Below are 24,971 nucleotides of genomic sequence, written 5' to 3'. Positions count from 1 at the left end.
CTTTCAGTTCTCAGAATTTTTGGCTCGGTGAAATTTCACCACTTTGATCTTTCTCTGTTTTTGATTTTCCATATTTTTATGTTCGAAATCATGGTCATTCTGATTTTAGCTTTTTTCTCATTTTTTACTCCCACTCGTTGAGTAAACTACGCCGTGTGAGTGTATTTTAATTTTCCAAATTTTACTCCATTGAAACTTTATTTTTCCGAATTTTGCTCTATAAAACTTTGATTTCTTTACTTCAAGCTTCGCCATCAAATAACTCGGAATTAGGCGCTTTCCGAACTTCGACCCCGCCCTCAGTTGTCAGTTTGTCAGGTTGGACAACCGTCATAAGTTCAGACGACAGGCGGTCACCGCGATGTATGTAACCTCAAAAATTTTGACATCTGTCAGTGGCAGTTGTGCTCAACTTCGGTCCCGATTCCCCGATTAATAATTTCCACGACTAAAAACGTTTGCAATTTGTCAAAATGTCTTAACCGTCAATACCGATGCCGTAAATATTTTTTTTCAGGGATTGAAAAATAAGACTAATTTTTCTTTCTACCTTTCTACCCTTCACGACTATTGGTAAACCTGATAAAACAACTGCTTTTCCTCTAGAATTTTAGCGCATGCGCGTTAAACCATTCGACTGTTAGCTACTCTGTATGTACATACATACATATATGTATACAATACTTAAGGAGTATCTAGTCGAGTGTATCGACGAGAATTATTGTTGCTGTTCTTAACTAAAACTGTAACTGTTATTGTTATTATTTTCTCGCGCCTCGAGGATTGGGTTGGGATGGTTGGGTGTGTTATATTCTATAGCAGCCGGAGAGCACGAGAGGTGCCGAACGTTTAATCGTTACGGTTTAATGAAATGGAATTAGCCAAGGTGTTCAAAGGCCCTGCCTTAATTCCTCGTTGAGTAGAACTCTTAACTCGATTTGCTGAACGAAAAGTTTCACCGAGCCGAAAGAGAAGAGAAGAGAAGAGAAGAAAAGCGTGGCGAGAAAATTGTCGGGCATACCGGGGGTTGATCGGGTTGAGGATGAGCGACGAAGAGATTGAGGAAAAGGAAAAGGAGAAAGAAGAAGGGAAGGCAGAAGGGGCGGAGGGGCGTCTGCAGTGCGTGACGTCTGTTCCAGAGATCACCGAGGTATTTGTGCGATTACATTGGGATCTGGGGGATGACTGTCGCACCTGTCAGACGCGGAGACATCCACCCCGCGGTGTATAGAAAAACGAAACGAAAATATGCCCCGCTCGTAGTAAAAGATCAAAATCGAACAAGTCACCCCTCCAAGACTCGCCCACTTTTTGCTTTTTTCTTTCTTTCTTTCTTTTCCCCTCTTTCTTTATTTTCTTTCTTCTTGTTTTTCAAATTCTCCCTCGGCATGAGTCAAGAAGCGACAAGACGTCGCTACGTCTTTGAGTAAAAACTCTGACTTTTTTCATCGCGTAGATTAGAGAAGAAATATACGAACATCGGTTACGGTTTTACTCAAGAAAAAAAAACAAAAAAAAAAACGGCACATTATCAAAACGTCTGTTTGTCAGATTTGGGGTAATTTTTTTCGTCTCATTTTCCTCAACTTTCAAATTGTTGTTGCTTGAAGTGTTGATCAGTTTTCATGAAATTTTGACAATGTTGATGTAGTTTGATTTCTGAAAAATTAACAATCGCGCAACGTGTAGAATAACCTTTTTTTGTTAACAAAAATTGCAAAACCAAATTATTCAACATAATTTTTCCCAGTTTTTCACCCTGAGAAATAATTCGCGGTTGACGAAGTAGGAAAAGCATTTCTCTTCCACTGAAGAGGGTGTCAGACTTGAAGAATCAAATGGCAGAATTCTGCTGTGTACTCATTCATTCCGATGATTTTACATTCTACCTTTTGAAATGTTGAAAATTTCCTAAAACAGAATTTCCCATAATTTCTGTGAATTCTTATACTACGATCCTCTCATTCTCTGACCCTTCTACATTTTTACTTTCACCCTAAACGTCATAGCCATGGCCACGAAGCCGAAAACAATCAATGCATAAAAAAATAATCGGACACGACTTGATTGAATCGGTAGAATATAATCGATTATTTCATATTTTTTTTTTAAACGATGCATATAAAACCAAAATTTCATTTAAATTTTAGCATGTAGTCTTAATAGCTGAAATTTTTTTTTTACAATTTATAGTTTTATTGAAAATATTTTTTAATTTCAGGTGAAAATATTCATTTATCTTTCACTTAGGTATTTAGTGAGTAAGACGACGATAATAATTGATAATTTAATCACATAAATTAAAATTGCATTTCGTCGTTCGTGGGAGTAAATAACCAAAAACCGATCACGAGTAATAAAAAGTAATCGATTATTTTCGGCCACTCTTCCCAAACGAAGGATTCTCTCCCTCCAGGACAAACTCCAGGGCGGTTCGAGTCCGTCGCTGATATCCGTGACCGACTAGTCGAGGGCGTCGGGTTGCGTCGGGGGTGACGGGGGTCAGGCTGGGTCAAGAGGGTCGTCGGCGCGAAGGTATAACGCGCTATCTGACGTCTCCCACGGGATGCGAGAGTCCCCCGCCATCGGCTCTTTTTCTCTCTCTGATTCCCGCCGCCACCCCCAGAGACCCCGGGGGTTGCGAACCTCGAGGTGGGAGGAAGAGGAGGAGAAACCGGCGTCGATCAGCTCGTCTCTCGCCTCTCGCGACTAAAACAAACTCCGAAACTGTGCGAGGCACTTTTCCAAGAACTCGTGCATCCGCCGCAACGGAATATCGCCGCAAATTGAACGGGGGGAAAAACGTCCATCGGCCACCAAACGCGATACCACCGAGTCCGTGCTGCGATACTCGACCCTGATATCACTCCGCCTGTCACGCTTGATACCAAAGTTAATCCGACAGGAAAGTAGGTAGGTATGGGAAAAACGAAAAACAAAAGGGCGGAATCGAGGGGGGATTGCTGCTGCTCGGGAATCTTGACATCGAGGAATTACATCGCTGTTCTTCTGTTTGAAAATACCGAACGAATTTTAGCGTGTAACGAAATGTATGGATTTCTTTTTTTTTTTTTTTTAACTTGGATGAAATCGTGACAAAATGATTAGGTAATTAGGAGGAGAATTCGAGAAAATATGTATTTTACAAAACGTAAAAAACCTAGGTAAAAAATGTACAGAGTGAACTTTGTAACGACTAAATAATTTAATGCGCATACGCTAAGATTCCAGAGCAAGGAGCAATTGTTTTGTCAGGGCTACCAACATTCGTAGATTTAGATGACAAGCCGCCGCATATGTATATAACCTCAAAAACGTTGGTAGCCCTGACAAAACAATTGCTCCTTGATCTGAAATTTTAGCGTATGCTCATTAAATTATTTAGTCGTTAGCAATTTACTCTGTTTATTTATATACAAATGTTTATTGTGAAACTGAGGACTCATATTTTTCATCGGGACATTTATTTCTTCATCGTTACTACGATTATCTAATATTCAGAATTTTCTCAACAGGTTGAAAATGACTTATTTTTTCAAAATTATATATATGCAATGCGTTTTCATAAATGTTTAACAATTGTTTTTAACGTAGAGAGACACATTTGCCTTAAAGTATCTTTGAGAAAAAGGCGGGATTATTTGAAATCTGATGAAAAGAATGAGCAACGTTTTCGACAGCATCGATTAGCCAACAGCGGAAATTGAATTATCGAAAAGAGAAGAGATTTTTAAGGGCTGGATATGACAGTCGCGGAAATTAGCATAGGCACGATACGCGGAGTACATTATCCAGCATCTTCGATACACACACGTCATACACGTCTCCTGCATTACCAGACTTTAATAACTTGCCGCAGCTGCAGATGCGGCGCAGCATCTATAACTCACACACCAACACCAACACCAACACCAACGCAACCCCCTTGGCAAAAGATAAGAAATTCGTAAGTGGTGGTGGAAAAGGGGATGAGGCAAGGCGGGGAAATTGAATTTGTTCGCTTGATGTCGGCAGACGGCCAACGCTAAGCCTACTTTAGGCGACCTCCTCTGGCTTCTGGTACTTATACCTATAGTTATCGACGACTTTACGGATCCGAAAAACTCTTATAACCACCTACCGAAATCCGTTCCCAGTTTGCACTACGTGGACCGCGTGAAAGAGGGTTTCGAAGAAAAAACTTTTACCCTGCTCGTGGTAAACATCCACTCTTTTGAGAAATATCGAAAATTTTAAAGCGTCTGAAGATTTTAAAATACGGGAGACAAAAATTTGTTCATTTTTTTTTATAAATTATCTCTTATATTTATAATGCGTAGCCTACTTCACGCGCGCGACGATTTGCGAGGACTACGCTCTTTATCTCGCGGGGCGCAGAAGAGGAGGGGAACGGAAATCTTTAGAATGTAGTTTGATTCATAGATGGCTGTTGGGCGAGCCGAAACGTGACCCGGCATTAAGTGGCGCGTAAAATATTGCCACCGTGCAAATACCCTCGTAAAATTCAGCCGACGCGACGCGCGACGCAGGCGTCGCCGTCGCTCGCGCCTCCAGGAGAATCCTGAAACCGCCATCCAAGATATCCGCGAAGCGATCCGCCAAACGATGTAAATTCAATCCGATATACGCCCCGATTTTCCCTGATCTCAATGCGTAAACAAACAATTTTCCATGCCCATCACTTCGCGTGATATTCGAAACCAGATTCTCAGCCATTTTTCTAGTTTTCTTGCTCGTCGCCTCTTGCCGGGTATTAATTTCAAATTTTTCACTCCTGAATTTAAAAGCAGAAAACTTTTCTCACCTGTTTCTTGTTTCCAATTATAATTCACAGTTGCGGTTACCGAGTCCCTTCTTTTGTTTCTTTGCAATGCGAAACCTTATCGCCATTTTTTCTTACCTTCTTTCCACACCGTTTTTTTTTTCTTCTTCTATCCTTTTCTCTTTTTATCACGGAATTCCTGGCGATATACGCGTGTTTTACCCGAGTCCACAAGGCGAACGAAGAATGTATTTATCTCTCTCTTTTTCCACGTCTTTCTCTCTCTTTCTCTCTCTCTCTATTTCTCTTCTTTCCACTTCTTCTGAAACAGACAGTCCAGACCACCGGCAGAGGAATATACCCAGAGGAATAGTAGCTATATACAAACGTCTTTCCGAATGACACGTGCCATGGACGGTATCAAAACGTCAATCTCATTGTCGTCTGCCAAAAAGACACTGGCGAGATCCTCGGTCCCTCGTCTCGGGGAGACAGAAGGAATGAAGAAACATAGAAAAACTCAGCTAAGAGATAAAGTTTTTACGAGAATTACCAATTTCGTTGGAATTTTCTTGAACATTTGGATCTTTCGGAGATTCGCAGCGTAAAGAATTTACAACTTTTCCTTCTTTTTACGTTTGAATTTCCCGCCTCGTCCATCGCGTCACGGGAGCTCTAACCAATTAGAAAAGTCGTCTGCGTAACAGAAAGTAAAACATCCAAAGATGCTAGAATCGCTAATTCCAAGCACATAGAAGTATTTTAAGGGTGGCACGAGTTACTTGAATAATTTGTGCGACTGTGTAAATGATTAAAGTGTTACTGAAATTCGGCGGGAAATTTGAACGAGTCTTAGGTCAAAGAACAAACAAATTGCCATTATAATCGATAAGGTTAAAAATTAGTTCTACAAACTCTTATCTGTACCTACATATAACGACGAAGTAAATAATAAGAGAAACGTTTATGTCGAAATGTTTCAGCCACGGGGTTCGTGCCGGACTTTCTTCACCCCTTGGAGAACGTGACGATCTCGCAGGGACGGGACGCGACCTTCACCTGTGTGGTTAATAACCTGGGTGGAAACCGGGTGAGTTCTTCCGCTTCTGCGGGTGGCGATCACGGTGCAGGCGCCAAGGCCCGGGTAAATATCTTACCAAATAACGTCCACTAAGGACTCCAACATCCACCTGCACTTCTCTACTCACTGCATTCTACGCGCGCCCGCCTGCATCTTCAGCACTGCATTTGAAAACCAAACCAGACCAAACCAAAGAAAAAAAAATTATAATATATATATATATATATATATTGCAAAAAATATATTTATAAAAACAGCACCATCATCATCGCAGCCCGCTCCGAACTGAGCATGGTCTTTATACTTTTTGAACTATCGACTGATGTATCGACGCTACTGTTAATTACGTAGGATTATCACGTCGCATGATCGCGAGATACTCGTATATGCATATAATATTTCCTTTTTCGTAGAAAAATAAGAATTTCATTATTTATATATATAGGATGGGTGGGCAAAACAGAGCAGGGGGGGGGGGGGAATGGGGTACCCTTAAACGTTATAAAAAAAAAAAAATTTCTTCGATATGTTTTTCAAATAGTCAAAAATCATTTCTATAAACATTATTGAGCATTATTTAGAATTTAAAAAAAAAATTTTCCCTCCTAGATCTGAAATTAATTTTATTTTCTTTGGTTTCAATTGACAAAAAAAAATTCAGTGTATTTCAGTACTCGAAAACTAAGTATTTCCTTAAGTACCCCGCTTTGCCCCCCCCCCCCCCCCCCCCCCAAATATACTTGCGTGTATCTCGCGATCAGTTTGCCGATTCCTGTCTTCATTCATGTCCTCCTATCTGAACCTCGCACTTGTATTCTTCGAGCGCAAGAAAATCATCAAACCTCGCCGATATTTCGCGATGTCTTTAGTAGACATAATTGTTATGAATTAATAATTATGTAAAACGATTAATTGTTCGAGATAGAGACAAATTTCTCAAAATAATACATTCATTCGTAATCCGTATAATTTTATAAGCATCGACGAAAGTTCCCGCCTCATTTTATCTCGTTAAAATAAATTACGAAATTGACTTTATAGATGGCTTGCAAACTTCCGTTCTCGACTAATAAAAATTTTACGAAACTGTTTGAATGGTTCTAGAGTGAAAATTGGTTTCCGGTTTCATAAAATCTCCAGAGTCTTGATAAATCAGGTCAAGTGTTTTTTAAAATACAATAATTGCTACTTTATCGCTGGATATTAGTTTTCTTTTTCTCTTATCTTATATTCAACTTTTTTCACAATATTCAGACTTTGCTTACCGGAAGCTTAATCTTCGGGGAAATCTTGTTTCTTTTTTTCTAATTTCACGAGGTGGGAACTTTTGACAGGCAGCTATACTGACAATTGTCGCGTATCGGCGTGTTTGACACAAGTAATGTATTATATCCTCGAATCGAAGCACTGCACATACCGTATGATTGCACGCACCCGGACTTAGTCGAATTTGATTACACATATATATTACTGTATAAGTAACCTGCAACTAACAATAAGCACATACCTATATGTAAAAATATTTAAAAGCAAAGACCGCTTATAATTTTTCATCGTGAACGATACGAGGGTGAATAATTATCGTGTGTAAGAAAAAAACGATCGAAGAAGTGACGGGGGTCATAAAAATGTTAAGGCGGGAAATCGCGGGTTCTAACTTTGATCGATTCTCTGCTCTGTTTTTATTTTTCATTTTTTCTCAAGATAGAAAGAAAGAATAAAAAAAAAAATCCACTTTACCTACCTCGCGGAACAAAGTTTTACACTGTCGCGGTAAGTTCCTCAGAGAATAGTGTATATGTATAAGTCTATAGTAGGTGTTATATAGTCGAGCTTCGTCTGATGCTGGCTTCGGGCAAAAGCGGCTTAATCGTTACTTACCGCGTCGCTTCGCGGACTTTTACCTACCTAGAGTTTTCGCGATGCGGTGACTGCAATTACGACCGATACAGTGGGGTCCTTGCTGCACGTAGAAAATGCAGCTACGTTGCTGCAGCGGGTGGGATTCAAAAAAACGAAGGACCGGAAATTCGACGGTACGAAATCCCAAAAGTCAAATTAACCGGAGTTAAAAACGTAGAAAGATCGTGAATACGAAAAGTTATCCTGTAGAGAAATAAAAGTTGAGAATGCGAAAGTGTATAAATAAATTCGTACCGAAATTCTGTTTTTTTTTTTTTTTTTTTTTTTTTTTTTTGAATGGGCAAGATTACGAATCGCAAAATATTGATTTGCAAAGATACCGAACACTCAAACAATCCACTTTTCAAATGTCGGTCTCGTGTGTTTTTCGAATATTTACGATTTCGAATTTATCGATAACGACTGACCAAAGACTCGAAAGGTCAAAATCCCGAAACCCACTGAGACAAAATAGACAAAATACCGGAAGGTTGCAAGACGTCGGAAACACGTTTATTCTTTCCAACGTGACCAGATGCGGCTAGTAGATGGCGTTACGCTTTTGAAGTGACACGAGGGCGCTGACGTGAATCTGGAAGACGATTTAATGCAAGAATGTCTCGAATGAATTGAACGTACGGGAGAAAAGATGTAACGTTTAAATGTTATTAAAAATATCTTGCCTATTCCTTCACGTTCTTATTTCTTTGACGACACGGACGATTGTCTCAAACATTAAGATCATTTTGATAAAGCTAGCATCGAGTTGACCAATTTCACAAATTCCCAACTCTCAGGAGATTCGGTATTCCGGTCTTTCTGCATTTTGCGAATTGATATTCCGTTCCTTCTGAACTTTGATATTCGACAAATAATTTTTTTCATTTTTTGGCTGTTCGAAGTACCAGCCGCTCTCAATTTTCAATTTCGTAACTTTCGTTTTTCTATACCTTCACATTCCGTGCTTTGTTCATTCGGAATACCGACTATTCTGAAAATCCTTGTTCTCATAAAAGAGCGTTCGGTTAAATGATCTTTCGGGAAAACAGTTATTCCACCGAGTGATCTATCGAAAATCCCAATTTCGATACACTGATCATTCCTTACTTTAAAATCCGCATCTCGAAAGTCGCGGCTTTTCGATCAATCGACTTTTCGGCCTTCCGGGATTCCCACTCCCACCCGCCTCAGCAGTGATACGTTTTACACACGTTTTCCACTTGGCTCGTTATTTCTCCTCTCGTTTAGTGCTCGCGCGTACATATTATATTATACACAAATATTAATTGATACTTATGACCAATTCTTGACGCGTTTATGCCTTCCATGCTATGCACATTTTATACGACCCTGTATATTATAATATCATACGTTATGTACGTATGTATACATATAATAAATGTTTAGCCAGCCGCTATTGTAAATCTTCATCATGATAAAATGTGGACGCAGGTGGTTGGCTGCCCTGTAAAATATACCGCGCCAGAAAGGCGAACGCGAATTTTTTCGGTAGCAAAAAAATTTCACACTTTTTTCTTTGTACTATCGTACACTGACCGATACGAACCGGAACATTTCGATGAACGTTTTCAACTTTAGTACTTACTCTTGCTTTCTTGTATTTTATTTTTCTCCTTTCCTATTTTATTTCATTACAAAATTATATTTAAAAGCGGTTTTTTATAAACATCGTCGTACAAAACACGCGTTTTTTTTTTATTCCTATTTCTACGTAAATATGAAATAGAGAAATTTGAAATACTCGTCTAAAAATTAAAAAAAAAAAAAATTTAGCAAAAAATAAAGGCTCTATTTTGCAAGCTTCGAAACGCTTTGAGACGTGCACGTTAATAATAAAATAAATAAATGCAAGTTAAGTATGCGAGTGAAATGCCTGCTGCAGCATCTGCTGGGGGATTGATATAGAATAGACTAGAATATATATATATGTGATATACATACATACACACATACATACATATATATACACACATATATATATATATATATATACCTCTCGGGCTAATTGGTTGGTTTCCAATACCGAAAGAGACGCGGTCTCAATGCCTGTTATACGGGTTTTGAACACATCTGGTCGAGTTAATGGCCAGACTTACGATGTTATAGCTTCTAAATACCTTATTCATAGCCGGTATTGCCGCCTACTATAACCCGTCGCTCTAAACACAACCGTAAACTCAAAGACCGCGCTCGGAGGATTTCACGCTCGGCGGTTTCGATCGTTGAGCACTTGGGAATAATGCCTGGAATATTGGTAGTGGTACGAAAAAATGGTAAATCTAGGGGGGGGGGGGGGGGGACGCACTTACTCCTGTTTCTCGTAATTTCATAACCCGAGTGCTGATTATCCGATTATAAATAGAAATCACATCGCCTCTCGTTATAAAGCGGGTTATAGGGGTGGAGGAGTATTGGAAACGCGATCCGCCGGTTATTCGAGCGAGAAATTTAGAGTCAAGAAATTTTTTCGAAGTCGTAATACTAACGTGGGAACAGCGGCCATATAGCGAGAGGGGATCGTAAACGCCTTTGAAGCTTTGACGAGGAAACTCGATACCTACGCTATGATAGAGTTGAATTATACCTACCTACTATAGTATTTCATCCCCAGTAGTTGCAGAGTGTTTATATATTATATAAAAAGTAAGAAGTGCACAATTGCGTGTATGCAGATCGACGATCGAGAGCGATCGTTCAATTGGCTTGTATGGAATTGAGGATTAAACGAATTAGGGCATGCAGTACTATGAATGCGACTGTAACTTATATGATAAGAGGGGACATACATGTATACCTTAAGGTGGCCCTTATTTGGGGGTCGAAAAATTTTCATTGAGACCCCCCTCCCCCAGATGTGTTTCAAATCGTTAGAAAAAAATCTGTGTAAAGTTTCAAGCCTCTACGTCAACTGGAACATGTGCTTCTAAGCTCTGAAAGTCTTAAATGTAAAGAACGTGCAGTTTTTATGATCAGTTGCTTCGTTTTGCATGACTTTGGTATAAATCAAGGGAACGATTTGAAACTTAGCAGAGTTGTTACTTGTGATGATAGAGACAGACCCCGAAAATTTAAAAACTTTATAATTATTGTTTCCTTATTATAAGCCTGATAAAAAGTGATGCTATTGAGCTTATATAAAAAAAGAAATACGTTATAAAATTATGATAAAATTTTGAAATTTTCACCGTTTGTTCCTATCATTATAAGCAACATCTCTGCCAAGTTTCAAATCGGTTCCTCGATTTATACCAAAGTCATGTGAAACGAAATACCTAACTGATTATAAAAAATCCATGTACTTTACATTTAAGACTTTCGAAGCTTCGAGGCAGGTGTTCCAGTTGACGTAGAGGCTTGAAACTTTACACAGATTTTTTTCTAACGATTTGAAATACATTTGGGTGGTGTCCCGATGAAAATTTTGCCAAATGAAAATGACGAATAAGTGCGATAACGAAGCTCCGGCGTTTGGATCGCTCGAGCGGAGAATCAAGGGAGAAATGGAAGAAATGGGAAGAAAAATTAGAAAAATTTGAAAAACGGAAATGGAGACTGCACACTAATCGATAATGGAGTCTTGAAAACCCCGTCTATAGGCATGCCAATCAAGCATGAATATGTATTATATACATACATAAATGATTGATGAAATTATGAAGATTGCATGAGCATGTTTGTACGTAAGTATAACTTACCACCACCTGTAACTTCTTGCATTATGTACGTACTATATGCATACATGCAGTATTACATACCTATATGTAATACAGGAAAATATAATCTCGAACTAGAAACTATATACATACGCGCCTTGCACACACAATATGAAATATTAATAAAACCTTTATCGCAACGATAAAAAATTTAACGATACATGAGAGAGCGAGAGAGAGAGAGAGAGAGAGAGAGAGAGAGAGAATAAAAAAGTGTAACGGTATTTGTAAATCTGTTCTCGTATTATTCACGCTATCATCTTAACTTTACTGTCGGTGACGGGTAAAAAACTTTGGCCACGTTTCTACGCCGCGATTAATCCCTCTGAGTTACTTGTCTATGAAAAAACGTCGAGCTAGCAAGTTTCCTGCGATTATTATCACCGTACACGCGAGCCGGAAAGTAGTAATTAAAAATACCGTGAAATAACACAGACAGGAAACGTTCCGCTGCTATCGTTTGATTGGTATAACAAGTAGAAATAAAGGGAGAAATAATTATTCTTTTTTTTCTATTTCTCTCTCTCTCTCTCTCTGAGGGCGGAAAATCGCGAGTTCAATATTGATCCTTGTATTAATTCAAATGCATATACTTTATATAGTATAAACCTTGCTAATTCGTTCGCATATAAACGTAGACGTATAATTCACACGCCATTGTCAGTTAATCGCGTCTACTTCTGAATATGCATACTATAATAATAATAACAGAGAAGATGTTGAATCTGGTTGTGTGAATGGACGGAGATCAGGGAATATAATCGTGGGTAGTAAAATGCCTCGAGAGTATTACGGAATGGAATTTCAATTACAGACACTCAAGCCGAGTTTTCGCAAGATTTCTACCATCGTCGGTACTTATTTATCAATCTTTGAATTAACCTGAGAGGTGTGGTAGAAAAATTTGCCCGCGTCCTATGCAAAGTAGACGAAAGGTAGGTGTATAAAACGCCGCGATACGATGCAGGAAAAGACTGAGAGCCTCGCGCGCTGATCCAGTATCGCGATTTTCAACATGGAGATCCCACAATGCACCACAATAGCGCGGTCGAGATGGTTTGCATATGAAAGAGGTCGCGAATGAAGCAGCTAGAGATACGCGTAGGGTGTCTGGAGCGTTGTATCTCCGAGGAACCACATCTTCGGATCTTGGCTAAGAACGTACATTTTTCAAATTTTAAGCCGTCGAAGGATAAAGAGAAAAGAAAAATCGATCCGTCTGATTTTTCTTTGAGGTCAAAAATTTCGCAAAAGGTTTATAAATTTATCCATTTTTCTTCTTAACTGTCAGAGAGAGAGAGAGAGAGAGTTATTGAATCGAAAATCGTTTCAATTAAATTGTATAGCGAAAAATTTTGCATTGCAGAGAATTAAATATTGTAATGGAATTCAAATTATAGAACAGTTTTGTAGAATGGTTTATACTTTGTAGTCGGTTTTTTGAAAAGTGGTGGATCACCCTTTCGTAGAGATTTTTCGTAGTGAACAAAAGTACGTCGAGAGAAAATTTTCTAGTTATAGTTACTGCAAAGTCCTTAACTATTTTCATTATTTACGATAACCGATACAAAGAGAAAACAAGTTTTGTAGCTGTAACTAGAAAAGCGAGTATACGTGACTATTCTTTAGTATTAAAAACTCGATTTATAGACTAAATATTATTATTTGTACCAGATTTTCGCGTAGTTTCAACAAGACATATAAACCACGTTACAGTAACAATACCCGTTTAACAATAATTTTCCATTTACCATAACGAGTAAAATTTTTCTATCAGTGCAGCAGAAATAAAAAGGTGTCGCCGGTCTTCTTGTATAATTGCTTGTATAAAAAAATCGAGCTTTTCATTCATTCGATTCTTCGCCGGACGCTCACCCCTGTTACTCAGAGACGTGGGGGTTGAGTTCGGGTCGCGAGGGATAGCTGGCTAAGCAGGGGTGGAAATGGAGAAGGGGTTACGGGATCCCGTAATGTATTATAAGTGGAAGCACTCGTGGGGCCGTCAGTACCAAACACACACGATCTTCCGAATCGGGGTGTAGGATCCAAAGCCATTCGGCCCTCTTCTCCCTTTTGGCGATCATGGCAGCTAGGGGAGGTAAAGCGGCAGCAGCTTCACCGTCGTCGTTGATCGTATTCTACGCGCTCTTGCCGCTTTCGAGATATCGATAAGAACCGCCCATATAGAGCCCCGCGCACACCGCGACCTCTTTGTTAGTTGATAGATACCCTCCTCTCAGTCCTGACAAAAGGTCAAATATTCGACAAGGCAAAGGTTCAATTCGATGCCAATAAGATACGATGTACATAACCACGTGGAGCGAACCATCCCTCGGTGGAAATGGAAAAGGAAAAGCAAAAAAAAAAAAAAAAAAAAAAAAAAATGGATCGCGAGATCCAGGAACGAGAGAACGTACTTCGTAAAATCAAAATTGGAAAAGGGGTGGTTCGTTCTTCGTTACGGAACCATATCGGTTGGTTCCTACGCGGATAGAAAGAATCGTGCACGTGTTGCTCTGCTACGAGCTGAAGGAAGACCTCGAGGTGCTTGGTTTACTAAGTAAAGGGTCTGTGAGGTCAGGTGGCGTGGATAAAGGCCGACACCAAGGCGATCCTGGCCATTCACGAACACGTTATAACGAACAACGCGAGACTCTCGGTGACCCACAACGACTACAACACCTGGACCCTGAACATCCGAGGTGCTCGAAGAGAGGACAGAGGCGTCTACATGTGTCAGGTCAACACGAACCCAATGAAGAGTCAGGCAAGTGTCTTTGTCTTCCGGAGTTTAGTTTATCCTTCTCCACCCCTCTCTTTCACCTCGAAGGTCATCTGATTTCCCCTTTTTTCTCATTCTTTCCTTGGACTTCCGTTCCATCAGAGCGCCTACCTCGAGGTCGTCATTCCGCCGGACATCGTCTACGAGGAGACAAGCGGCGACCTGATGGTGCCCGAGGGTGGATCGGCTAAACTGATATGCAAGGCTCGGGGTTACCCGAAGCCCAAAATCACCTGGAAACGGGAGGACGAGACTGAGATTATAACGAGGAGTGGTGCGTCGGGGAAAACGAGAAGTGAGAATCGTTCCGATGATGCGGAAGAGTGGAAATGACGTTTCATTTTCGAAACTAACCTTCGGAGGTGGAACAGGTTCTTCTACCGTTTCTTTCTACTTATTCACATCCTTTTTTTACTACTGTTTACAGTGCAATCGGCCGAAGGCGAAGTCCTCACCCTGACCAAGGTGACTCGGAGTGAAATGGGCGCTTATCTCTGCATAGCTGCAAACGGGGTTCCACCCTCCGTCAGCAAACGCATCATGCTGCACGTTCATTGTAGGTAAACTATTGATACGTACTAATAATCCTTAGAAGTTAACCCTGTAACCCTTCTTTTACAGCTTTTTATTTATTGGACTAATTTTTTGTTGACAAATGCCGAGTTTTTTGGTTTCACATATTTAATACTTCTGCAATAATTATTGTAATCACGAGGGGTAGACGGTGAACGGTATTCATTTGAAAAGAAATCGTTGCCAGCTGTGTACAATTTTTATTTGTTTAGTTATTTAAACTTTGAATCCTTCTCTGCCGTACGACAGAGTAGGTACTTTATTCCTGATGGTAGTGGAAATTCGCAGAGAAGAGAGAACAGCGGAAAGTCTGCCGTTAATTTATTATAATTTGAGTTTATCGTTGAAACGTGGAACCTCGTAGTTTTATTTTTATTTAATTAATCCACGCTTGGCGGCGGTTTTTATAGTCTCTTGTTAATATCTTAAAATCAACAAAATGTCGCACCGACATTAACAGACGCGGATGGCAAACAGTTTTAAGAGAAAAGAGAGACGGTGAGGTGAAATAATAACGTCTGTAGAAAAAGCAGAAAAAAAGAAAATAAATAAATAAATAAATAAAACATGTCGCGATAACGGCGAGCGAAATTAGCGCGCCATACTCATCCTACGGTGGAAGAGAGAAAGAGAGAAGGGAGGTGTGGAAAACAATTGGCCACTTTATTCCCCTCCCTTTTCGTAAAAGCTGATTTGAAATTCTATTTTACGTAGTAATACAGTTAATATATGTATATTGGCCAAATTCTCAACCTGAATTTTCCCTTTTTCTCTTACTCTATTCTTCATTTACTATCAAGAGTGAAAAAAAATTGTCAGGATCGAATTAACGTATAGTTAAGAGTTTTATTACATAGAATACAAATTGTAATGAAAAAGAAGTAGGTAATAAAATATAGAACGGAACAGAAAGAAACAGAGAGAGTCAGGTTTGCTGCAAATTAAGGTGAAAAAGAAAAGATAGCGAAACAAACGTGGAATTGAAATTAAAAATAGGAGAGAGTGGAGGTAGGTACACGAAAACGAGATACGAAAGTACGGACAGAAAGGAAAGAGAGAAAGAAAAGAGAAAATACCGCTATTCTCCGGCGGGGTAGTCAGCAGGGGTAGGAAAAGAAAAACTTCTCTTTTCTGTATATTAAATTTTCATGAAACTTGAGTAGTAGAAGTAGTGGTGGGGGTGGGTGGGGTGAAAAAGAGGGGGGAAACGAGCGGCACTCGACTCGTTGCCACAACGTAGTCTGCATGCAGCCTTTGGGGACGACTGCAAGTCGTAACCGCGTATACAACGAGAGGATATTTAACTAGGGTAGAGATAGAGGGAAAAGAATAAGGAGGAGAAAAAGAAGACTTGTGGATGCTCTCTCTCTCTCTCTCTCTTTCTCTGTTCCTGCATAAATTTCTTTGTTCTCACTGCTCTTTATTCTCTTATCTACGTCCCTGCACTTCGTATTTTGCAATTCTGATGCCGTGATAATCGTGAAGTTCGACCTTCGTCAAGTTCCTGATGAAAAGCCGAAGCCGGAAATTGGGGACCTTTTTGCCGTCGCCACGACGAAGTGGAAACGGCCATTCGTTGGGCTGGAAAAGCGACTCAAAGCGACTTGCTTCGAGCTCCGTTACACCCGCGATTTATCAATTTATCAATTTCAAATCTTGTACGATCTTTGAGGCCTCTTGGGCTGGACCGGAAAACCCGGATCGAAGAAATCCAGCAATTGCGAGGCGATGTATCGGGATCGGGAAAAAAATAGTTCGGATGAATATAGTATACCATGTAGTACGTATATCTCTACCTACATAGAGAAGGCTTCCTTCCTTCCTTCCTTCCTTCCTTCCTTCCTCTGCATAATTTTGCGGTCGTTGTGAGAGAAGGTGAAGAGAAAAAGAAGAAAGGGGATGAGGCGCACAGAAGCTTTGAGGGTGTAACTAAGCTTGCGGGCGTGCAGAAGAGCGATGGAGAAGGACGATCGACAAAATAAGGTAGAGAAAAGGAAGGGAATATTGCGGGAAGGGATGGCAAGGATGGGACATCGGGGGTGGAACGCGGAGAGAAGTTGCGTCGGGCGAAAAGAGAGGGAACGGAAAAAATTAAACTGAAATACTGCTTAAATAACGGTACGGTTGGAGGAGGGGGGGACGCAGTAGAGAGCGGAACGGAGAAAGCGTTGAAACGCGAGATAATAAAATTACACTTGAGACGATATACCTCGATGCGAAGTGAGGTTGGGTCGAAGACTTGACGAGTTCCCTGAACCGACTTACTCTTAGAAAACCACCCCTCGCCTTTCAGCGTTAGGTCGCGTTTGCGACTCTGTCCTAAAACGATATGCGCCTGACGTTTGTTTTCTGTCTCAACGTCAGAGGAATCACTCATTGAGACATTTTTCTGCTGTGAGATTTGAACAGTTGATCGTAGCGATTTGGGACGGTGCAGCTGATTCATTTTCTCTTGCAACAGTGCGTCGATATAGATTGTAGGTAAGATGATTCCAGCATTTTTTTAAACATACCAGAAATGGGCAAAAAAAAAAAGAAATTTTGACGAGTCAGCCTTCCCGATTTCGTTTTTTTTTAGAGCAAGAAACTTTTCGTCTCAAAATTCATTTGGACGATGTTTTTGAGGCAGAATTTATTTCAAGGAATACTGAAAAGATTGTTGAAACGTTTCAAATTACTGAGGAAATGAAAAAAAGACTCCAAACTATGTGCGATTGTTTCTCATACTTATAAGCAGTCTTCAGTTTTCCCTTTCCTAGATTATTCTCTGTTTTACCGACTGCTTTATCTCTGTTACCGATCCACACCGGCGGAGACTCTGCTTCGAGTATATTTAAGACGTTCCTCTCGCTCTGTTCAGTTCTCGATCAGATTTTGAAAGAGCAACAACCGGATCGAAAGCAGCTCGTGTATCGTTCGCGAGTCTGAGGAGTCAAATTAGCTATTTCTCATCGACACACTATCTTCGTTCGATTGATTCATTGTAACGGGGTACAGTGCGTTCAACGGTTATCACTGATAAGCTGATACTATCTTATTTAAGTGCTTCTAAACCAGGACCTAGTTTTTACAAGGTCCAGTTGATTCTTACTTTGCTGGCTAATCTTTAGTTTCTCTCAGCCTCAAGGTTGATCTCTACGACGTTCCATTCTTACTGACTAAACTGCGGTCGGTAAAAATAATATATTTTCGGCGAGACATTTTAAACAATTACTTTTGTGGGTTGTTATATATTATTAACGAGAGTAAACTGAAATCGTGGACAAGGACTAACAAAATCAATATCACTTGTCAATTTGATGTGACGCTCCTTGACTCAGCGCATTATATTGTGCAGCATGTTCTTCAGCTCTTTGCCTACGCAGATCAATTTTATTCGTTATCGTCAAAAAAGTTCCTAGGATAAGAATGACGGCAATGACCACGTGTCCAGCTATGTCTCCGTACACGCCTATCACCTTGAGGGTAAGTGGAGTTAGGATAGCGCCATACAATTGTCCTGCGATGCTCAAAATCCCCGATGACAGTGCCTGAGACTCGGGGTAAGTCGCTTCGGCACATAATTCAAATCCAATCGCGCTGTAACTGATGAGAGAAATGCTGAAATAGAAAGGGTTTAATGTAGTCACATTGAGAAATGTGAGTATAACTTCAATGATCGATGAAACTGTAGTTCAACGATCCAGTCATATATTTACCCGAAAAGCGAAGCTGACAGAAACACCGTCCATTTAATTTCCATGATCAAGGTAACGGCGAAAAGTATTTGACAAAGTACGGAGGAACTGGTCACGGCGATGCTGATGACTCTGCAATTGTTGAACGCTATAGTTACAACCGTTAAAGTCGTTATACGTCACAGCCTTGGTCAACTGACCTGAATTTCTTCGTTTTGTCGAGAATTGATGCGATGATTACCGAACCTATGGTACCCAGAGAGAACATCAACACCCCTATTATTCCTAGATCAACTTCGCTGTCCTGAAAGAGGGTTGAACACAATTACGGGGATCGCAAGAAGATACAGAGTGCGCAGTAGCATTACCTTGAAGCGAGTTAAGAACAACGGATTAGAAGCTATCCCCATTGAGAGAAACATGCCAACAATCAAACCATAAGAGTTCCAAAGAATGACGAAGTTTTTGTTCTCTATTACTATTTTTTTTAAGGACACCAAAACCCCTTCACCAAAATTCTCGTGCGTGGATTTTTGAAGCGCACGTGACTCGCTCGGTGGAATGGAAGGTTCATCCTGAAAAACTTTTGGAAAAAGAGGATCGGTTGAGGAACATATTCGTCGTCTTCGTAGGCGGAGAATTGCGAAGACTCACGAAAAAATACGCCCACCGTCACGACTGAACATGCAATCGCGAGTATCCAGTAAATAGCGGACAATTCCTGCCCAATTTTTTCGACGTCATCGTGGTTTTTGACGAAAATTGGAACGGACAAGCAGCAGGTTAACACGCCGATCTGAACCGCGTAGCAGCCGATGGCGGTAGCAAGGGCAAGTTCGTTTTTTCCGAACCAGAATGCTGCCAATTTTCCCGGAACTGGAGAAATGAAAACCTGACTGACCGCAACTATCGCCTGGCCTGTCAGAAGAACCGGAAACCGATCTGGTGCTGTTGCCAAAACCTTAATCCAAGCTCCAAGACACGTGAGTGCGGCTCCTATGACGACTGTCCATTTCATGCCTATCCGTTCCATTAAAAACAAGCCAGGGAAGAGGAAAACTGAGTAGCCCACCATCAACATGATGTTGGTCGATGCGACTGCTAAGACCGAGACGTCGTAGTACCTGAGGAATCATTTTTTCTGTACAAGCAGCACGAGTCAAGGTCTTGGGTACTGATTTTGCTCTCGTTTAGAATTTCGAAGGTTCATCAATATTTGTACCAAGAACAAGAATACAGTTACTCGTGTTTAACAATCATCTTACCGACTTATAATATGGCTGATGATCGTGAATTGAGGCGATTGATAGCTGCTGCATATGCCGCATAAAACAAATAAGAAAAGCTGAAGCCACCGTCTTTTGAAAACCCGGACTTTGAACGGACTGCCACTCACGGTCTCCTCGTTCTCCTCTGCACATTCAGTCTTAAGATGCTGCACGACGTCATTGTTAGTGATTTGTTGATTTTTCATTATTTTCCACCACTGTTTAAAAAAATCTATACCTCTCCTGTGGAGCTGCTTTTCACCCGGGTTCCCGATATTCACACTTTGGACTTACCGCCTTTGAAACGCTGCTTTGACTGACGCAGCATCACTTTTCTCAGTTCAGTGAAAGCTCCGGACCACTCTGTATTGTGGTGTCCAGTATTTGCAATGTTTTTTTAGTCAAAAACAGGTGTACATTGTAGAGCTAAATATTTATCTTTTCATACAACGAATTACTCTGCTATACATATGTCGTTATATTGCATCATCAGAATATGGTAATTGCAGACTGTCTCAATGTGTAGGATCGTAAAGATTTTCTGCAACATTTAAGTCAACGATAAGAATGTTGTAACTACAATTGTCAGCTCGCATAGTGTCGTTGCAGCTGTTTCATATTTGCTATTCAAACTATATTAACTGCGTATATAATATTCTAACAAGTGATATCGAAAATGGTCTCTTGCAATGCATGTTACAATTGTATTGCAACGCGTAACGATCAGCTGCATTGAGGAGACAATTTCAGCAGTAAAATTCCTCGTCAAATCGCATGTCAATTATTCTAAATCCTAAAATGTCGTATAACCAAAAGCTGAAGATAACGAAGAAAATATACTAAAATTTATCGTTTTTCGAGAGTAATTTTTGCTTCCGGCACATCGATGCCGGTGTTTTTCAAATTTTATCAAAATCTTACCAACAAATTTCAATTCATTTTCAATTTCAATTTCAAAATCTATGCATTTCAGAATCAATTCATACAAGTCTAATCACCACCTAGTGTATCCTTAGGAACCAAGATCAGTGGCAATAACTTACGTAAAAATTTCATCATTCGCCAAATTTAGTCGCCAAATAACGATACAGTAGCTTCATTCGATCTCCCGAAATTCAAACCCTAAAAACATTATCCCTGTTTTCACCAATTCGTCCAATTTCATTACTATTTCTTCGGTGTAGGAAGAAGCCAATGCCAGTTTCCTTCTCACTAGGCTGGTCATTTTGCACCGGGTGAATCGAAGTTCACGCGTTATCTTGAAGCCGCAGCTGAATCCTTTCGTTTGGCGGTTGACCTCCCTCGGTTATTCCTCCAACCACAAGGAGACGATGTCGACGAATTTTGGCCCTCCGGGGCTTATTTCACACCGCAATCGCATCAACTCAACGGAATCCCAGGCTATTAGCCACGGCTTCTGTACCTACATCCTCTTTTCTCTCACCCCGCTTTTACTTCTCGGTCTTGTCAGAGTCAATGACTCGTCTTGTTCAGATGCTGAATCCTTCAGGCATTCCGCGAGGAATCCAGCACACGAGAAGGTTCTTCCGAACCAATCACCTTCCGGAATCTCGACTTCCGTGAAAAAAAACTAATTCTGCGCTGCTCGTTTTCGGGACTGATATTATAAAATTAAGGCCAAGTGTTGTTGCCTCGTTTTTGTTTTCCCTTCCATCCCTGTTTACAGATTACATAAAAATAAACACGTTGAGGATGAGAGCCGGTCGATTAACGTCCCCCTTTGCAATTTCGATTCCGAACATCACAAACGGTGAAAGTTTTAATTGCATGGATGATATTTTTTTTTTACTGTTATTTTTTCGCTCGATCACCTCTACCCGATCACTGTACTCCCACCAATCACATTGTCGAACGGTGTATTTTTTTTCCGCAGAAAGTCATCCGTTTTTATTCTGCATTTCAGTTCATCCGATGGTCCAAGTCCCAAATCAATTGGTCGGGGCTCCGCCAGGAACTGATGTCACCCTCTTGTGTCAAGTCGAAGCCTCGCCGAAGGCGATAAACTACTGGACAAGAGAAAGCGGTAAGAATGAAAACCGGATGGATGATTCTAGGAGTTAGTTGTAACAGGTGAATTATCCCGAGTTGCAAAAATTCACCATTTCCTCCGAATTTCAACCGCGTTATTTACGACCCTGTGCTAATATTCGCAAAATCTTTTGACCTCTTTCACGTGAACAATAATGATGTGAAAAATGAAATCAAAAGTGAGTCTCTAAAAATACCGTCCTATACGTTAACAGGACCAAGAACTATGGTATTTGTTAAAACTGGAAAAAATTCAGCTGCAAAATTAGTTACAATAGTTAATTATAAATTCTCCTACAAGTTACGAAGTCAGTAACAAAAAAATGTGGTTTTCAAATTGATCCGATCTCGTAAGATTAAGAATCGAATGAATTTCATCGATAAAATGGGCAATTCGAGGATTTTAAGTCTCGAAATCGATAAACACTAGGCTGGTTTATTTAATTTTTTTTATTTCTTGCCAAGTGCCACCTTGAAAATTTTTGACAAATTATGAAAAAAAAAAATTGTCGTAAAACCTGGAGGAGGTAGGAAAATATTTAGATGTCGCTATTAATTATTGTAGTAGTTTTTATTTATTTTTATGTGTACACCTTACGGACCACGATACGAAAAAAATGAACTAATATATACATATAAATATGTAAGTCCGTAAAGTGTACACATAAAAATTAATAATAAATATTTCAGTAATTGGTAGCGAGTTCTAAATATTTTTCTATCTCCTCCAGGTTTTACGATAATTTTTTTTTTCAGCGTTTGTCACAAATTTTTCGAGTGGCACCTTAAAAAAAAAGGTAAAAAGTGAATCGCTCTAATAAACACTTGACACCGTTTTTTGTGCCACCGGTTGTTTCAGGCGAGATGATAATCAGCAACAGTAAATACACGATGACGGAGAGTTCAACGTCGGTTTACAGCGTGCGGATGAGTCTTGTGATAAGAAATCTGAACAAGCAGGATTTAGGCGGTTACAAATGCATCTCAAAAAATTCTATAGGGGATGCAGAAAACAGTATTCGTCTCTACGGTGAGTAGCGCTTTTCATTACAATATTTTCACCCCCGACGTCCGGTTCTCGTCTTCGCATCGTATCTCGGCGTTCACAACCACGCCCACCACTTATATTAATGCTAATGAGTTTTTCGATTAATCCTTTTTCCGATTCTGTATAATATCAATCAGCTTTTCTATACGTCGTTCAGAGATTTGATTAATCAATTAATCGAAAAAATGTTGAACCGAAATTCGTTGATAAATCGATTAATCGATTATAATCGCACATCATCACGGTGGGGAATATAAATGGCTGAGTGATCTAGAACGAGTGGGTAAAATAGGAGATTCCAAGGCAGTGTAAAAGAAAAAAAAAAAAAAAAAAAAAAAAAAAGAACCCTTGACTAGACATCAAAAATCTGAAGCCATATACCAAGGATATATCGATCAGACGCAAGATGGATTCCCGAGTATTTTCCTACGTGGCTCACCTTCCCCGAGGTCCGAGAAGAGGCGAAACAATATCTCCTGACCCCCTTCCCTCACCCTCTTTTCACCCCCCCACCCCCTCCGTTATCCCAGGGTATTAGTTATCGTTTATCAAGCGTAGCCGGCCCGAACCTCCGGACAAAACGCCAAAAAGCCGAGAATTGGGTGAGCCATATGTTGCCAGACATGATCGATAAAAGTCCGCCAAGTGTTATCAGCGCTAAACTGCTAGTTCTGCGAGCCGGGCGTGCACAGGGTGCTCGGCCACGTGACGCGCTTGCTCTTCTTCCCCCAAAAAGTTATAAGAATTTTTCTCTCTCCCTTCTTCCACCCTCGGCGATGTATTTTTCTCTGTTTTTGTCTCCTCCACCCCGTCACAAAGTCTTCACGCGTTACGTAGCCTTGCGAAAATGACGAACTTCTTTAGACAACTTTAGGTATTTTTCGTTCCTCTTCGACCTGTTAAAAATATTCCAGACATGGAGCTGCCGAAGCACCCTAAAAAGCACGGAGACCGGGGAGAAATGGAGGACGCCTCGGACCTCAGCAACGAGCGGGATCACAGACTGAATCACGTCTTCCAGGGTTCGTTGAGGGAAACTGGCTCGACGATGGAGTCGCCCGAGGACGAGGATTACACGACGGGGGCAGGAGCCGTGAGAGAAAGGCTAGGACCTCCAGTAATCGTCAGCATTTTATTAGTGTCCTCGTTACTATCCTCGATCCTGATGTGCCAGCGGGTCTAATCGATATAGCAAAGCAATCTTTTTTCACTCGTTGAATTTAGTTTCTATCGGTATATTACTGTCTAAGTATAATCGATGGTTAATAAGTGAATTCGCGAAGGAGAGAGACAGCGAGAAAAATTATTTCTTTTTAACGGTTTATCAGATATCAAATTTATAACGATTAATTACTGTGTTGTTTGTTATGTATAGATACCTACGTGCGAAAATATTGCTTGTTCGTTGTTGTTGTTGTTTTTTTTTTTTCGTTTTTTGTTGTGTGTGTATGTTTTGTTTTTTGTTTTTTCTTTGGTACTCATTCATAGAATGTGATCGTACTGAGGCTAGAAAATGAATTGAATGATTCTACGAGGCTCGTAAGCCTAATAACTAGTAACTGTTGCTTCCGCTTAAAATACTGTAAATATTTAATAATAACAAGAACAACAAGAATAGTAATAATAATAATAATAATAATAATAATGTTATTCCCGAGGCGCGCTTGCGTGATGTAATAATGTATGTATGCGAATAAGGATTAGAAAATTGGGTGTCAGTGTCCTTCGGTTATTTTTAATGCGGCAATTTTTCATTTATACACATTTTTACGGCAATAAGGGTCCGACTTTATTGGATTGCAGAAAATTATAGCAAGAGAAGCGAACGATCACTTCTTTCTTTCTCTCTTTTCCGAAAGAAAATTACCGATTTTTATTCTCTCCTGACGTTTCTTTTCTTTCTTTTGTGTCTTCTCGTCTTTGCTCCACTTTGATTTTTAGCCTCTTCAACTTCCAGCATCTTTTCTTGGTATCTGAAAATAATAGAAGAGAGGTAAAAAATCGTAACATCTCATGCGAGTGCGTGCGATCCACGTAGATATGCCTATAACGAGTACCCAAAACGTGCGATGATGAAAAGCACAAGAGGGCAATA

At 40.1% G+C, this 24,971-nt stretch overlaps 2 protein-coding genes across 3 annotated transcripts in view; one reads left to right on the top strand and one right to left on the bottom strand.

The window, feature by feature from the left end:
- The window catches only part of LOC124414757 (lachesin-like), a 75,892-nt gene extending 51,730 nt beyond the window's left edge, over positions 1-24,162 (top strand). For both annotated transcript variants that reach the window (XM_046895817.1, XM_046895819.1), the window contains exons 3-9: positions 5,746-5,906; positions 14,061-14,246; positions 14,364-14,556; positions 14,689-14,817; positions 21,704-21,823; positions 22,688-22,858; positions 23,791-24,162. In XM_046895817.1, the coding sequence (XP_046751773.1) occupies positions 5,746-5,906; positions 14,061-14,246; positions 14,364-14,556; positions 14,689-14,817; positions 21,704-21,823; positions 22,688-22,858; positions 23,791-24,059 (1,229 nt within the window). In that variant the 3' untranslated portion in view covers positions 24,060-24,162. The remainder of the gene's footprint in view (positions 1-5,745; positions 5,907-14,060; positions 14,247-14,363; positions 14,557-14,688; positions 14,818-21,703; positions 21,824-22,687; positions 22,859-23,790) is intronic.
- Positions 18,062-20,013, bottom strand: LOC124414755 (feline leukemia virus subgroup C receptor-related protein 2-like). Its single transcript, XM_046895815.1, has 6 exons — positions 19,777-20,013; positions 19,166-19,635; positions 18,880-19,094; positions 18,712-18,815; positions 18,533-18,643; positions 18,062-18,434 (listed from the first exon to the last, which is right to left on the bottom strand). The coding sequence occupies exons 1-6, from the start codon at positions 19,983-19,985 to the stop codon at positions 18,119-18,121; spliced, it is 1,425 nt and encodes a 474-aa protein (XP_046751771.1). The 5' UTR covers positions 19,986-20,013; the 3' UTR covers positions 18,062-18,118.
- Positions 24,163-24,971: the final 809 nt, after the last annotated feature.

This window comes from Diprion similis, chromosome 14 (assembly GCF_021155765.1).
Source record: "Diprion similis isolate iyDipSimi1 chromosome 14, iyDipSimi1.1, whole genome shotgun sequence".
Lineage (NCBI taxonomy): Eukaryota > Metazoa > Arthropoda > Insecta > Hymenoptera > Diprionidae > Diprion > Diprion similis.
This window is presented reverse-complemented; position numbering and strand designations above follow the sequence as displayed.

Excerpts from the sequence above, each read along its gene's own strand:
- LOC124414755 (XM_046895815.1), bottom strand. The coding sequence starts at position 19,985 with ATGAAAAATCAACAAATCACTAACAATGACGTCGTGCAGCATCTTAAG. Across the intron at positions 19,095-19,165 it reads GACGGTGGGCGTATTTTTTC|TTTTTCAGGATGAACCTTCC; the intron begins GTGAGTCTTCGC and ends TTTTTCCAAAAG. Across the intron at positions 18,435-18,532 it reads CTGTCAGCTTCGCTTTTCGG|CATTTCTCTCATCAGTTACA; the intron begins GTAAATATATGA and ends TTTCTATTTCAG.